A 15,426-nucleotide genomic window follows, 5' to 3' on the forward strand; every position below is an offset into this window, starting at 1 on the left:
CTTTTCTCACTCACTCACTCTGCTGAGTCAACACACATGTAGGCATGAGTTACTCTTCTCTCCTCTTTTGTTAGGGGAAGTAACCTCTTCAAATGTGCATGTGGCACCTATATATATATATCAATTACACATTAATTCATTTTAATTAATTTACAAACCAATCAACCAAGAGACTTCACATGTTGCCATGTTCACAGAGAAAGAAAAGAAAACTTGGACAAGTAGAAACTGTATCAAGAATTTGTTGGTCATGTTCGCTGCGTGCACGTTTTTGAGTCATTTTAAAATCAGTAAACAAACCTTTCTCAAAGCGTTTTCATTTGTTAGTTAACAATTTTTGGTGAAAGCTATTTCACAGAATAATGTTTTAAACAAATTATGCTTTGGAAAAAGTGATGGGGTCAAAATCAGCGTTTCTATTTCTCAACTGATTGCAATGAGTTGTTTTTATTTTTAAGGGTTTATTATCTTCAGTGGTGAAAAAAAGTTTTGTGTGTAGTTAAACAGAATCCAGGGCCCACATTCACAAAGAATCCTAAGACTAAAAGTAGCTCTTAATGACGTCATTCTAAGAAAAATCTTAGAATTCCTCGAATTCTAAGATTTTTCTTAGAATTTTCCCTTGGTAAGATAAAAGTTATTCACAAAGCATCTTAGGCCTTAAGAGAGCTCCTAAGGTGAAAAACTGTTAAGAGGAGGGAGGAGGACTTTTAAGAAGCCTAAAAGAGTGTCTTAAACAGAGAAGATGGCGGAAAAACAGAGAGGAAGGAGAGATATTCTCCGTATATTGAACGACAGTGATTTAATAAGACGCTACCGGCTTGATCGTGCAGGGAGAAAGTTTGTGGTCGACCTCATCAGGGATGAGCTTACTTTTCCCACCCAGCGTGGTAACGCAATAACGCCCGCTTTGGATTGCAGCACGTACCAGCGCTTCTCACACTCATCACTTGTGCGTAAAAGGAGAGGGAACGATGCATTGATTTGTCAGGCAATGCGCTCCCAAGTCTACCTCTTCCCTTGTGCCGTAATCCCGGGACCAAATTTCCCTCTTAAAAATCCTTTGTTCTCCTCCATGAGCTGTGCCAACAGCAGGCACTGCTCTTCTGTCCAGTTCGGCTTTCTCGTTCTTTTTTTCTCCATTTCGTTCGTTGTTTTGGTCATTCTGCCAAATCAAACCGCTTTTACAAGGCGCAATCACAGTAATTGCTGACAGCTGAGTCTGTGTCCACCATTAATATCAAATAGATTAAAGGCGCCGTATGTAAGAATGTGGCCAAAACTGCCGCGAGTTGTGTCCGCCCCCCCTCCCCTACAGATTCGAGGTTGCTGGACAGTGGCACGCTGGAGACGGATTTGTTTGCCCACGGGCGGCTGCCGTGGCAGGGCTGCGTCGCCGTGTCCTTGATCTTCGGTTTTCCAGCGGACTGTTCGAGCAAGTCCGGCTTCTCTGCTGCTAACGCTGCTGCCGGGATACAGCTCATGAGGAGCTGGCTGCTAATGCTATGTGCTGGGACACTGCTAATGCTGCTTGCCATGCTTCTAGCTCAGTCATAACTGTAACTGATGCTGAGACTCTACTGACTGCGTGACTGGTAGACGGCGGTGGGTGGCGCAACAGGCCAAAACACAAATTCAAAACATAAACATGATTTGCGGACCATAAATTTTTTTTTTTAAATGCGAATATTCTGGCTGTACTATTGTTGTCGGTCAGTATGTTATATGAACATTATTCCTTAGTCTCTGTGACATATTAGGAGGATTTTATGACTATTTGCTTTAGATTTCTTACATATAGCTCCTTCAAGTAGTAAAATTACCAGCATGGCGAGTAAACATAACAATAAGCAAATCAATATCATAATCGGCATGTGAATGAAGTACATTCAAAAATTCTGAAGCTGTGTAACAATTAATTTAATTTTGCTGAGTTTCATCATCATGACGTAAAATTATTTTCACAATAACACATTTCTTAATACAGTCTAAGTTCTATGATCGGTTGATTTCACTGTCCATTCATTACTAGGAGCACATTTTTTTCTTTTTTTTCCTTTTTGTAACAACCAATCACAGCTTTTAGAAGACTGCGTCATACCTAGCAACGGGGTCAACCATACCTCCTGACTAAGATAAAAGTTTCTGTCCCCTCCTTGCTCAGAGTTGCTCTCAGAAACTTCCTGAATCACTCTTAAGCTTCCTTGCTAGGAATTTTTAGGCTAAGTTAGGAGCTCTCTGAGAGGACTCTGAGAATCTTTGTGAATATAGGCTCTGATATTTAGGCTGTAGTCACTGCTGGGTGCTCAGTAGAGTCATGTGTATTAGGCTTACATAAACTGAATTATTTTCATGGTGTAAAATAATTTCTTATCATTAGGTATTGTAAAAGCTCAGGTTTGTCAAGTGTAGATTTGGCCTATTTTCATTGGTTAATACTTCCCTATATAGCCTAATATAATTAAATGTGGAAGTAGACAACTTTTAACAAGCTAACTAACTCTATCTGCTTATTATTATTATCATTATTATTAAGTATTTAACCATGGAAAATAAGACAAATCCATTTTTGACAGAGATGAGTTTTTACAATTCCTTGTGACAAGGGACCTTGCGTGAATTATGTGTGCAACTTGTGGTGTTGAACCAAAACTGGCGATTTTTAACAGTTTGTTGACAGTACTCTATTCTTCTTTCCAAGAGCAATTGGGAAATAAAACGTGGAACACACCACCTGTTATAGCTCAGACGGGATTATGTGATCATACCTCTGCCATCTCTGACAGCTGTCTCAAAGCATTGTTTTTTTTTCCTTTTCAACCAAGCATGCTAGCAGTTAGCTTGCATTGCTCCATTATAATATTGTTAACTTTAACATGACCCGAGGTGGCTTACAGTGAACATCTGCTCCTTCTAAAGATGATTTATGATTTATGATGACTTATTAAGAGATACTTACACATTCGGCAAACATTTGACATAATTCAGTATTAACTGTAGCTCCATGTAAAGTGAATAAATGTGATGTTTCCCTGCTAATCCTGCGCTCATCTGCGTTAACGTCGCAGTTTACACCTTATCTCAACTTATGATTTATTAAAACTGTTCTGCGCGAAACATGAAGCTGCAGTAATAGTAATATAAAGTAGTAGTAAAATAAATAACTTTTGGCATTCATTTTTTTCTATGATATAAAGGAAGTACGGTAAATCAGTAACATATTCTCAGCCCTAATGACTAAATACATATTTCAAGGTATGTTGCTGAGTTTATTTTATGACGAGCAATTTCCTGATGTAGGTTGAGAATGAAGTCAGACGGGGAAAGACAGGGATATCATGTACTGACGTTGAGTGACGGACCTGTCAGTCTAGGTGTCATTCTCCTCTGCAAATTATGATTTAAAACTATATTCGCTATGTCTCGTTAAACTTATTTCTCATATCAATGGTACCTTTGGCAACAGAAACAATCCCTTTGTGTTCTGGTCACATGTTCAACAAACAGTTGCTAAGGACAAAAAATTAGCTTGGACTGGTTGTTAGCCGTTACAGACATGGACAGTGCAACAGAGCTCCGCAAAGACATTTTAGAAAACGCTACATTAACATTAGTGAAATGTTTGCTAAAAAAATAAATCAGTATTTGCTAAACTGAAGGCAAATTACTTTGGAAAAGAACCAGTGTTGGTGGTTAGCCACCAAGAGTAGCCACTGGGAGTAACCACAGACAGTCTAAGGGACTAACTAACTTACTGCTACTTCCGCTATCTCACAGGAAGTTGTGCCCATAATCATTTCCACAGTAGTACCCTCAGGAATAAGGTGGATATATTGAGATTATAATTAACTGGAGACACTACATGTAGATCATAAACCCTTGAAAATAAAAATGACTCATTGCAATCACTTGAGAAATATAAACATTATAGTGCTTTTTATCAAAAATCAGCTCCCCTGTTTGCTTGCATTCGTTTACAGGCAAATCTTGCACTCTCCAACATGGCGTCTCTGTTGAAGCATCACTGCCAGGGGCTGACACAGTCAATGGGGTGTCTAAATGTATATGTTTATGGTTTATGTTTACTAAATTGATTACGGTGTTGTCTATATCACTTCTTTCTTTTTCACTGGTGATAACACTGTTTCGTGCATACAGGACAATATTATTAAATTACTGATGTAATGAATTCATAAGCATAATTATCTGTATTATAGAGAATATTAGTAACAGATCTTTGTAAAACCACTCGTTCACCTCTAATTATTGTACTGGCTTGACTGTTAAACAGATTCATTTAGATAATGCAGTCTTTCTCTCTTCACTCTACATCATTCGACCCCTCCCTCCTCCAATGGGAATGGCGACATTGTTGCCGTGGCAGCCAGTATAGACAAACAACAGTGATACCATGGAATAGCGAAAAATATTTACAACCAGACTGGACTCGCGCACGCACTATGACTCTCCCATCCCACATACACACACACACGCGCGTGCACACGTGCACACTCACACGCACGCACACACACACACACACACACACACAGTTGTTGTTTCACAAAGGCATTCACACATGCACAAACTTCCTCACGTTTTCTGTCTCTCTCATTCTCACTCTTACACACACACACACACACACACACACAAGGCCGTTGATGGTGTTCTGGTTGTTTTGGTCCTTGGCAACGCCACCATAGCAACCACTCAGCCATTACATCATCTTCTGGAGTATGAGAAGAGTCAAACAGACACACACTGCCTTTGTCTCCTTCAATTAAAGTAGTGTTGCGGGAATGATCATTTTTTAAACACACACACACACTCCACCACTCGGTGCTCTGTGTTCTGGCAGGAGGAAGCTTCATGAGGAGGTTTTGCATATTACAGCCAAAGTCCTGGAACATTTTCTGATTATCTCAGAGGCTGATTTAAACACACACAGCCGACAGTGTTATCAGTCGGTCGACACGCAGCGCAGCGTGTCAGTCGCTGTCTAAACATTAGATTAAACCCACTTCCTCTTGATGGCAAATCAAAGCCAGCGATCCGCCGCTGACTCTATTCAAATTCAGAGGTTCACCAGCACCAGCTTTGACCACTGATAAGACTTATCAAGTACTTTATGGAGGTTATGATCCACTGATATGAGTAATGATCCAAGTAGGACTTATTTTACATGTCAGGCCATGTGGAGTTGTAAAAGCAACCATCAGTCAATCAATCATTTTATTGCAACAGGCCGAGTAAGCTCTCTTAGATGGGCTTCTTCTCCATGTCCTTCTGGGGGCCCTAAGGCAAACCCAGACCAGAGGGGGAGATAGGAGTCCTGCACTTGACCCCGTGATCCAACCCTTTAACCACTGCGGGTTTATGTAGATAAATTTCATCAGCATGGGTGAAAATAAATTACATGCAGGCAGCCCTAAAAAAAACAGTTGCAGTCTTAAATTAATTTTAGCAGTCCTACTTATACCAGTGTTTTCTTCAGTGTTATAATTGAACATGGCTGTTGGGCTGCCAGGCAATCAGGACCCCTGCCAGGCCAAAACTTTATATTTTCAATGCCATGTATATGTTTAGTTCACGTCTGTAATAACAGCAGGAAAGTGAGGTGTCTCTTATCTGATGTGCTAAAGTCAGTTGAACAGGTGAAGTGAAGATTATGTTGTAACAAACAGGTTCAAACATGCTGACGGATTCTGTGGTTTTGTGTTTTTAGCGCAGCTAGGCCAGAGACTATTCCAGAACCATTATTAAAACAGATCAGTGATGCTGTTTAGCCCTCATAATTCTCCGTGCTTTGGTTAGCAGGTGAACCAGCCTTAAAGGGGATATAATCTCTTTTTGAATATGTGCTGTGTGGCTGATCTAATTTATGCTGATGTGAAGACTGCGATTTCTGGAGTTCAAAAACTAACTGATAAATATTTAGAAAAGCAGCCTAACGATGAATATAAAAGCGTTCAATTTTTGGAACAGACTTTGGTGTGGTGGTTGTGTTAGCACAGCCCCCACTAGGTCAAAGCAGTCAACCTAGAGGGCAAACACTGTTTTTTTTTTTTTAATTCTAACTACTGTACAGTATTTGTTTAAGTATATTATTAAACATCCACTCAAATAGTAGAGACACTCCATATCCCAACTTGGGAGTAATTCACCAAGCGGCAACCTGTGGAGGACTGAAAAGTGAAGCCAACATCCAAGTTCCGAAAGCTGCAGTTCCTCTAATGGCCACCTGAGGCTGGTTCCAAAAGTGAGTCAATCCCCATAGACACCCATGTTAAAATGCCCAATTTTAAGGTGGAAATAAACATGTTTAAAGCCTGGGAAAAACAGTTTTGGTCTCTACAGTTAATTTCAACATTCATGACAATTATATGGCGGATGAATTATTATATAACTCACCTATTTACATTTTATCAAGGCTTAAAGTTACATGAGAAAAGCTGCGAGGCATCTCTACAGTCTATGAGTCAAATCCAACCCCCGCTCCTCCATAGCTCCACCTTCTTGTCCTAATATGATCACTTCAGGCTCCAAGAAAAAAGCCAAGATGGTAGCAGCCAAAATGTCAAACTCAAAGCTTCAAAACAGCAGTCCACAAAACAATGGATAACGTCACAGTAGCTATGTTTATTATTTTTACAGTCTATGGTGTTCATGCATTAATCCAAAGTCCATCTGGAGTTCATTTAGAAATAATTGCTTGTGATGATTCAGTTTTAGTGCTGAGCTTTGCGGGTGTGAAGCAAGTAAGGTTTTGCATAAGTGAACTCTGATAGAGTCCCTCCACTGTGTCTGCTATGGGGTCTTTTACTGCTTTATATTAATCCTCGGGTTTAATATATTTATTGCAGATATGTTTTAATTTTTGTCATGATACGTTCTTACATTTGTAACATCATTGTAATCTCAGTGAGGTACTTTCCTGGTTAAATCAAAGTTAATAATGACAATGTCAACATCAGCACAGACGATAAGACTCACCATGCCGTGGTTAAGCCACTGAGGGATGAAGTTGTCCAGTAGTCTGGGGTAGACCAGGTCTCTGTCGTACAGGTAGAGAGTCCAGAAAGTGAACACCACAAACTAGAGAGGAAGAAGAAGAACACAAGGTTAGCAAGCAGTGCACTGCAGTCCTCATACAGCATGCTGTACAGAAACACTGATGATAAGTGTGTATTATTGACCTGCTGCTGGTTACCAGCTTTCAATTGTGCTGTAAGGTCAGTGATAAGAATCCTCATATCCTCTCCTCACAGTTATTACACTGTATGAGGGGGGTGTTTTTGTCTTTACACCAGACAACTTTCCAATTAATTTCATGGTTGCAGAAAAATTTCCAAAGTCGGAATAAAATCATGAGAGTTTTCCCTCACTTGGTGCGTGCTCCCGTGATTTCAAACATTTGGTGTAAAGTGGTCATAAAACTCAGAACTTTTCTCTACTTGCCATTCCAACAAGATTACACATGTTTAATAAAATAATAAAAAATAAAATTTGTGAGTTTGTAGTCTTGCCTCGTGCAAATAGTGAAGAGTAGCTGCGCACACTCCAGCACCAAACAAGAAGCAGCAAACCATCAAACTAGAAGGAGCCAAGAATGTGAACGAGTTTGTTTTTTTTTTAGTGAGTGAAAGGAGAGTTGTGGAGTGAACAAAAGTCAGTGTTTAATTCAGCATGTATCTGATCCACCAACCAGCACTTATATTAATGAGAAATTCACCTCTCATTTCCATGGTATCCTCCCAGTAAAATGGCACAGCTAATCAATGGATGCTGGGAGTTTGGCTTAATATTTTCCAACCCGTAGCAGGAAATGACCTCAAAAGGAATCTAGTTTTAGTCTTGTAAATAGCGACCCTGCAAGACCCCAAATCTTTACAAAATCTTGTAGTGTATGACAAAAGACTCAAATTGTCTTTCGATGTGAGTGTGTGTCAGACATCAGTCTTTAAAGTCCTTTAAAAGTCTTCTGGGAGGTATAAGTTGTTGTAGACATTTCTGTGGGAGTGCAGTTATCTACTTTTTCCCTTTTGAAAATGCAGTCAAGTGTTGCTAGGACATTGGTGATCTTAATGAAAAGCTCTTCATGCCTCTGTGCTGGCGACAGCCGTGGCACAAGGCATGACATACTATACTATGACTTTTTTTTAGCACAATTTTACAACATGCTATATTGTGACTTTTTAGCACAATGTAACGACATGCTATACTGTGACTTTTTAGCACAATTTAACGACATGCTATACTGTGACTTTTTAGCACAATTTAACGAAATGCTTTACTGTGACTTTTTAGCACAATTTAACGACATGCTATACTGTGACTTTTTTACCACAATTTTGCGACATGCTATACTGTAACTTTTATAGCACAATTTTACGACATGCTTCACTCTGACTTTTCCTGTCACTTTTTCCTGATATACCGTACAAGACTTTTTTTTAGCACATTTTTACGATAAACTATACCACTAATTTTTTAGCACATTTTTACGATACGCTATACAATGACTTTTTCTGTTACTTTTTCCTGACATACTGTTCAAGACTTTTTTATGCACATTTTTACAAAAAACTATACGACTACTTTTTTGCCTGCACATCTTTACGATAAACTATACTACTACTTTCTTTAACACGTGTTTACGATACTACAGCTTTCTTTAGCACATTTTTACGATACGCTACACTATGACTTTTTTTGTCACTTTTCCTGACATACTATATTATGACTTTTTAGCACATTTTTAAAATGAAATGATGAAGTGCTGATACTTTATATCCAAAAGGTCAAAGGTCAGCTTCACTGTGACATCATAATGTTCTGCAAAAACACCTTTCTGGCCATTACTCAACATCATATTTCAGGAACAGAAGGGGAGACATTTGGTCAGATACTGAATTGGTGACATTAATCTTGGGTGCCCATCTTGACACTATGCTGACTGTACATGTCTTCTGTGCTGACGGGTTGAAGATGTGCGAGACTCATTCATGTTTTAGAATATGTAGCCTTCTTGCAGTAACATCCATCTTCGAAGCAGTGTCTACTGTCATAGCTACATGTGAGTCTGGACAGACATGGATCTAAACTGTAACTGCAACTTAACTGGTTCGTGGAGGCATACAGCCACAAGGTGGTAATTCTAGTTTTGTAAGAACACAATGAGCTGCACGTGCTGCTTCAGTAGAGTTTTAAGAATTAGAACATTTTCTGCTGTTTGCTGCTGTTTTATTTAGGACAGAAAATGACACTATGTTCTCATCCCTTTTACACTATGGTTGTGGTTCAGTGGTTAGAGAAGCATGTTAACAACAACTAGATGGCCACCTTCCGTCAAACATATCCTGCATGCACCATAAGCTAACAAACTCTTGGTCTAATGTATCTTCAGCAGGCTGTTTGGACGTGGGCCAGACCATGTTCTGCAGGACGGGGGTGGAATTACCTGACTGTCATCTGGGTTCCAGTTCGAGGCATCTGAACCAATCCCCTCTATTGTAGCCTGACCGGCATGTTCTCTGCTTTCAACAAGCCGGTAGAGGCAGGAAAAACACACACACACACACACACACACACACACACACACACACACACACTTTGTCCCTGTGTGTCACATATACACACTGACTTCCTCTAGTTTCCACACTGCCCTACACATACAGAGATGCCCATATGGACATGCATGCACAGGTATATACAGCACTATATGTACCTACCCACCTGTGCAGGCACCTGAACGCTACACACATATGCGGGCACACACACTCACACACGCTCTTTCCATATCAGTCAGGCTAGGTTTCCAGACATTAGCTGTAGTGATAATCATGTCTATTGTACTGTGTGTAAACTGAACTCTGTGCCCAACTCACACACACATGGCACCATGCCAGCTGACTGCTTCTATAGGTGTGTATGTCTACGGGTCAGAGAGAGTAGGTGTGTGTTGCAGCCTCAACTGTGGCAGCTATCTAACTGGCACCCTGGTTGCTTAGGGCAGTTAGTTATCAACTGTGTGTATAGTATGCATATTCATGACTCCTTGCCAACTGAAGTCTTGAATAAGTGTGTGTGTGTGTGTGTGCGTGTGTGTGTGTGTGTGCGTGTGTAAAAGAGAGGCAGAACCATGTGAGTGGAGTCTGCCAGCGTAGTGAGAACAGCCCGAGGATCAGACGGAGGTCACCGTCTGGCTGTCTGAAGCAACAGAGGACGACTCGACACTGTTTCCTCTGTTCTGTTTATTCAGAGCAAGACTTAACTGGGATTTTCACTGAGCATCAAGTATGATTCATTAATATACTAATTATTGATTATTTGTTTGATTTGCTGCAAGGACATCTTCACATTCCTCATTTTGTCTCATCGACAGTCAAAAACCCAAAGACATTTAATCTAGATTAATACAAAACAGAAAAACAGCAAACTCCCTCATTTGCAGAGCTTGAATTAGGAGCTGTTTGGTTAGCCTGGCATCACCTGACCAATTCACAAATGCAAATTAGTCTGAGACCTCTCATTTCATTTTCGATTAGATCAAAATGCCTCTGGACGTAATTAGATAGACCTACAACCAATCAGGGGAAAAAAAGTGATATAGCGCTGAGCTGCAGACCAACGTAAACAGACTTCAGCGTGCAGAGACAAGCTGTGATAATGTAACACCAATATGTCTATGAATGAGTGTTGGTGTTTTGCCATCTGAATCTGACGACAGTACTTTAACATAAAGCTCTACATCAGGTGCAGCCATTTTGGTTGTTTTCAAAAAATGCCTCCACGGCATCCCTCTTAACTAAGCAGGACTACATATTGGTACTCCATACCTTTAGCCCAGTACCAAGTAGTATCCAAACATCTCCAGTCAGATAATACCTGCATTTGATCTTTTTTGCACCACAGGTTTGATCCCAGACCACGCTGACTCTCCCCCAGATCAGCAAACTTTCTGTTGCTGCCATTTCTGGAGCTGCTCTTCTCCAGGGAAACGGTCAGTTCATTGTTTGCTCAGGTAACACAAGTAAACACAGCAGCAGCAGCTAACATCCGATGGTATGGTGAAGTTGATCATGATGTATTTGACCGAGTTGGCAGTTCAGCATGCCAAAATGCTGCCAAAACATTCGAAAGTATGGCTACACTACACGCTACTCCATTCACATTTTGGGTATCAAATAAAGTACTCTATTTGCCAAAATAGGTTTATGCTCACTGTAGTATCCCCAGAGCAAGGGTGCGCAAGCCAAACATGATGGACAAAGTGTCTGCAAGATCTCAATCGTCTTGTCAAACCCGCACCATATTAGATAAATGGCTGTGATTGACCCGAAGTGGGCAAGGTGGGATGAAAATCAGTCTGGTCTCTCTGGAGTCTGGGAATAAAACATGAGCTTGCAGATTCCGTCGCAGGGTACTGTTTGGCAGTTTTCCTTGATGAAACCTTTTCAAAATGGAGTTTCAAAGTTCATTCTCGACTTTTGAACCAGTTGGTTTAAAATTCCATGTGCTGATGAAGATAAGGTGATATGATCAAAAGCTCCACAACAGCTATGAAATGGACCTTGTGGTGAGACTGTTTTCACAACTGCTGTTTTCAAGGTCAAGAATTTTTAGCCAATATGGATGAAAAGTCCTCAAAGGTCCAATGTGTAGGATTTAGTGGCATCTTGCAGTGAGGTTGCAGAGATGAAACTTCTCCCATGTGACAAGTGTGTGGTAGAACTACTTCAGTTTGACTTAACCATTCTGAGCTAATGTAGAACAACATAACAGACTCTGTGGAAGTGGACCTGCTCTGTATATAGATATGAACGGCTCATTTTAAAGCAACGAAAACAACACTTCTTCATTTTAGGTGATTATTATTATAAACTAAAGAAAACATAGTTATTAATACTACACCATTCCTGCCAATAGATGCCCCTACTGTAAATCCAACACACTGGACCTTTACGTGGTCAGAAAAAAAAAAAGAAAAATTGAAACACTTACATGACAACTGGGAAAATTCCATCTGCTAATGAAGACCATGTTATTGGAAGCTCTAGAACAGCTACTAAACAGATATTTTGGCAAGTTTTCTAAACTGATCTCTAACTTAGACTCACTTGCGATTGTGTATTTGATTAGTCAACTAATCATCTCAATACTTGATGGTATTTTTAACAATTCACAATTGTTATTATCTTTAATTATTCATTGTTTTGTACCTCAAGCCATAACCTTGTTATAGTTATGCAAAGACTTTTACTTATTACAACCTGCCCACTCTATCTGCGTCAACAACAAATCTTCCTGTTGAGAGACTTAATGCCTCGTATCCCCCCAACGCTCTTGTTCTCTCTCCCACATTTTGTCAAGCAGTGTGTTTGCTGACAAATAATCCTTTATATAACTCAGAGATGCCGTTAAATGGTTTATTGTTGCTGTTACGCAAACCCTCAAACCTGATGGCTTTTTAAGAGACAGCCTGTGGCTAACTGAAGCCATGTGACGGACAAAGCATCTAAATAAATGTCCTGATTCTCTTGTTATACCAAGGTCTTAATGTTAAAGTCACTGACACAGGGAGGAAGACAAGGATTCCTCTGTGATGTCCAGACCTAACTTACTATGGGAATTTTTACTAGCCAAGTGTAAATGTAACACTGTTGACACTTGGGACATCCACATGCTGAATCCACAAAATGTTTTTTGAGGTTTATCTGAGAGGACAAGTCTTGTGAACTGACATCTGGGCCATGCTGTCAGAGAGACCAAAGAGAGGCGAGAGACGTAGTGAGAACCAGGGAATGCGAGAGAGAGCTGATTATACTGCGGATGCAGTATAAACTTGAGCCTTTGATTCCTGCAAACCAGGCTGATCCTTCCCCGGGCTATTGTGTGTTTGTGTGTGTGTGTGTGTGCGTGTGTGTGCATCCATCCGCTCACCGCTCCAACAGGGAAGGCCAGTACAGCCATCATCCAGTCCCTTAGGCCAATCAGTTTCCTCAGCTGCCGCTCCTGCTCCCTGCTGTCACCCCCCTTAGTCAGCAGACTGGACACATCGATCAGGACGCACACTCCAAAAAACACTGCCTGGATCACCTGCAGACAGAAACGGGGAGAGTTCAGCAAGCCCTTCAACAGCTTACACGTTTTCACATGACAAACACTTCAAAGAGGTGGAGAGAGGAAAGGGGAAGCAAAAGAGGGGATGAGAGAGAGAGGCCACACATTAAAGCAAAAGCTGCACTGCAATCAAAGCAATCATTGCATTTTATGGTACACCCACTTTCCTTAACCTGCCTCACCTTCCTCCACTTCAGCCGGTAATTTCATACATTACCCCAAAGTCGTGTCAACATCCTCATGAAAAGGTGCCGGAGACACTGGCTTCAATCTGAGATGAGCATGTACGAACACAGCCAGCTGGAGAACCAGTTTGTTACACAAATATGACCACTGGAGTGTTTTTGTGGTTTCTGTTTATTCACCACAAACTGTACAGATGTCTGACAACGTACACGGCAGTGACTGTAGATGAACCTGTACTGTTTGTATAACCGCTCAGCCTTTGACTGATCGCAGAACTTAACACAAACTCGTTTTTCATTATGTTCTACTCATTACACCTCCTTTTGTATTGTTAAAAAAACAATAGCTAAAGAGAGTCAATCTGTTTGTCTCCACTAGTGTTGTTACACTGACTTGACATGAAGTTACAACAGTTTTCTAAAATTTACCAAACTGTAATATTCCTTTTTTAAATGACAGAGCTTGTGAAAGTAAGTTCTTGAAACTAAAGTGAAATCCAACAACATAAAATCATTTGCCATCTTGCAGAGCAATTTTCCATTTTATTGTCCGTCACCTAGCAACAGTATTCTCAAACTTCAACCACTTGAATGGCACACTACCTGTACTTGACCTCCCATACTGAAAATGCAGCCTCGCCAGTTCCATTTAAAAGGCAGCACATGCTGCAGCTGCCATAAGTGTCTGGACACGATGTAAGCACTGTTCATGTTTGAATAAAATGAAAAGGACTTCAAAACATGCCAGAATTACATCGTTTTTTTTTAACAGTGTGAGATGTTATAATCATGGGTGTAGCGGACGTGTGGGACATGTCTCCCATACTTCTGTATCTGTGCCCTCTGTCCTCTGCACTTTTTTACAGCCGTTCAGTTCGTTTTTAACATGTAATAACATGTTTTTCCAAGCCGTCTTTAAACGCATACTCATGGTGTCGTGTTGTGATCTGAATCAACTGCACAGATGAGACGTGTGCTGCTGTGTGTTAACCATGTTCAGCAAACCAGCCAGCAAGAAGCAAAAAACCTTGCACAGTTTCTTCCAAACAAACCGTGTACATTTAGTAATGCTGTTGCATGTAGATAATGTTAGCTAAATGATGACTAATTAATAGATGCTAATACATCAAGTTAAGCTAGTTAACAAGAATACTAATGTTATTTTTACCTATGTTAAATCGCTTGCTAGCTAGTTTCATGCTAGGAATAAACCCACTCCTCCTTAATTTCTGCGCAGAACTTGTGCTCACTATTGCTTTGCACATATTTTTTAAATCTTTATTGCCTCAATAGAAAGAGCAGGGTCAAGGAGGAGACAGTGGACCAGAGGCCAGCAAGGATGATCATTCAGGGTCTTCACAGGTGAGGAGAGATTATAACTGGCTGAGAGAAAATATCTAGAGCATAAAAGTGACTTTGAGGTTAAATACCACAGCTATGTCACCTCTACTATTCTTAATTCTATTTATGAATTTTGCTTTGCACATTTATTATCTATATTATTGCAATAGACAGAAGAGGGACAGGGAGAAACCAGGCAGGTATTTGGCACTTAATTATTTGGCTACTTACCCTGTAGATGCTCGAGGGTCAAAAACTCAAAAAGAGTTTGGCAGCTAAAACTTTAGATTTTGATATTATATCATTTTAAAGAACTTGGTCCCCTGGTGCTGTACTGTGGCTGTTTGTGGTTATGTGGTTCTTTAGCCACTAAGGAGAGGTGCAACTGAATGCGAGAGGATGATCAATCACTCAATATACCTCTGAACAATCTGTCCCCCTCACTTCTGAAATGATGGCTACGCCCCTGGTTATAATGCTTATGATTATTTTCAGGTTCATACCTACATGTTTCCCTGACGTTAGCATGTTGCTACATGTAGCAGTGTAGGCTATGAACTGTAAACACCACAGACTGTATATAAAGATGGACAACATGACCGCTCCAAAATAGGGAAGCCAAAACAATCTTAAACACCCCCTTGTGGCTGGCTGCAGTATAGTCCATGAACCCCACCCCCTCCATGTTAGTGGATGGAATGGGGATACGGGCGAAACTAAAACCTCAACGTCCAGGTCACTCTGTTGAACGTCCAACTGTTTGCTTTTCTGATAAGTTTGA

The 15,426-nt window shown here is 40.4% G+C and overlaps 1 protein-coding gene across 2 annotated transcripts in view; it reads right to left on the reverse strand.

Moving 5' to 3' along the window:
* aig1 (androgen-induced 1 (H. sapiens)) overlaps positions 1 to 15,426 on the reverse strand; it is a 32,702-nt gene that overhangs the window by 12,525 nt on the left and 4,751 nt on the right. For both annotated transcript variants that reach the window (XM_049590799.1, XM_049590798.1), the window contains exons 2-3: positions 12,940 to 13,095; positions 6,991 to 7,092 (exon numbers count right to left, since the gene is read on the reverse strand). In XM_049590799.1, coding sequence (XP_049446756.1) covers positions 6,991 to 7,092; positions 12,940 to 13,095 — 258 coding nt within the window. The remainder of the gene's footprint in view (positions 1 to 6,990; positions 7,093 to 12,939; positions 13,096 to 15,426) is intronic.

This window comes from Epinephelus fuscoguttatus, linkage group LG11 (genome assembly GCF_011397635.1).
Source record: "Epinephelus fuscoguttatus linkage group LG11, E.fuscoguttatus.final_Chr_v1".
In the NCBI taxonomy this organism is placed as follows: domain Eukaryota; kingdom Metazoa; phylum Chordata; class Actinopteri; order Perciformes; family Serranidae; genus Epinephelus; species Epinephelus fuscoguttatus.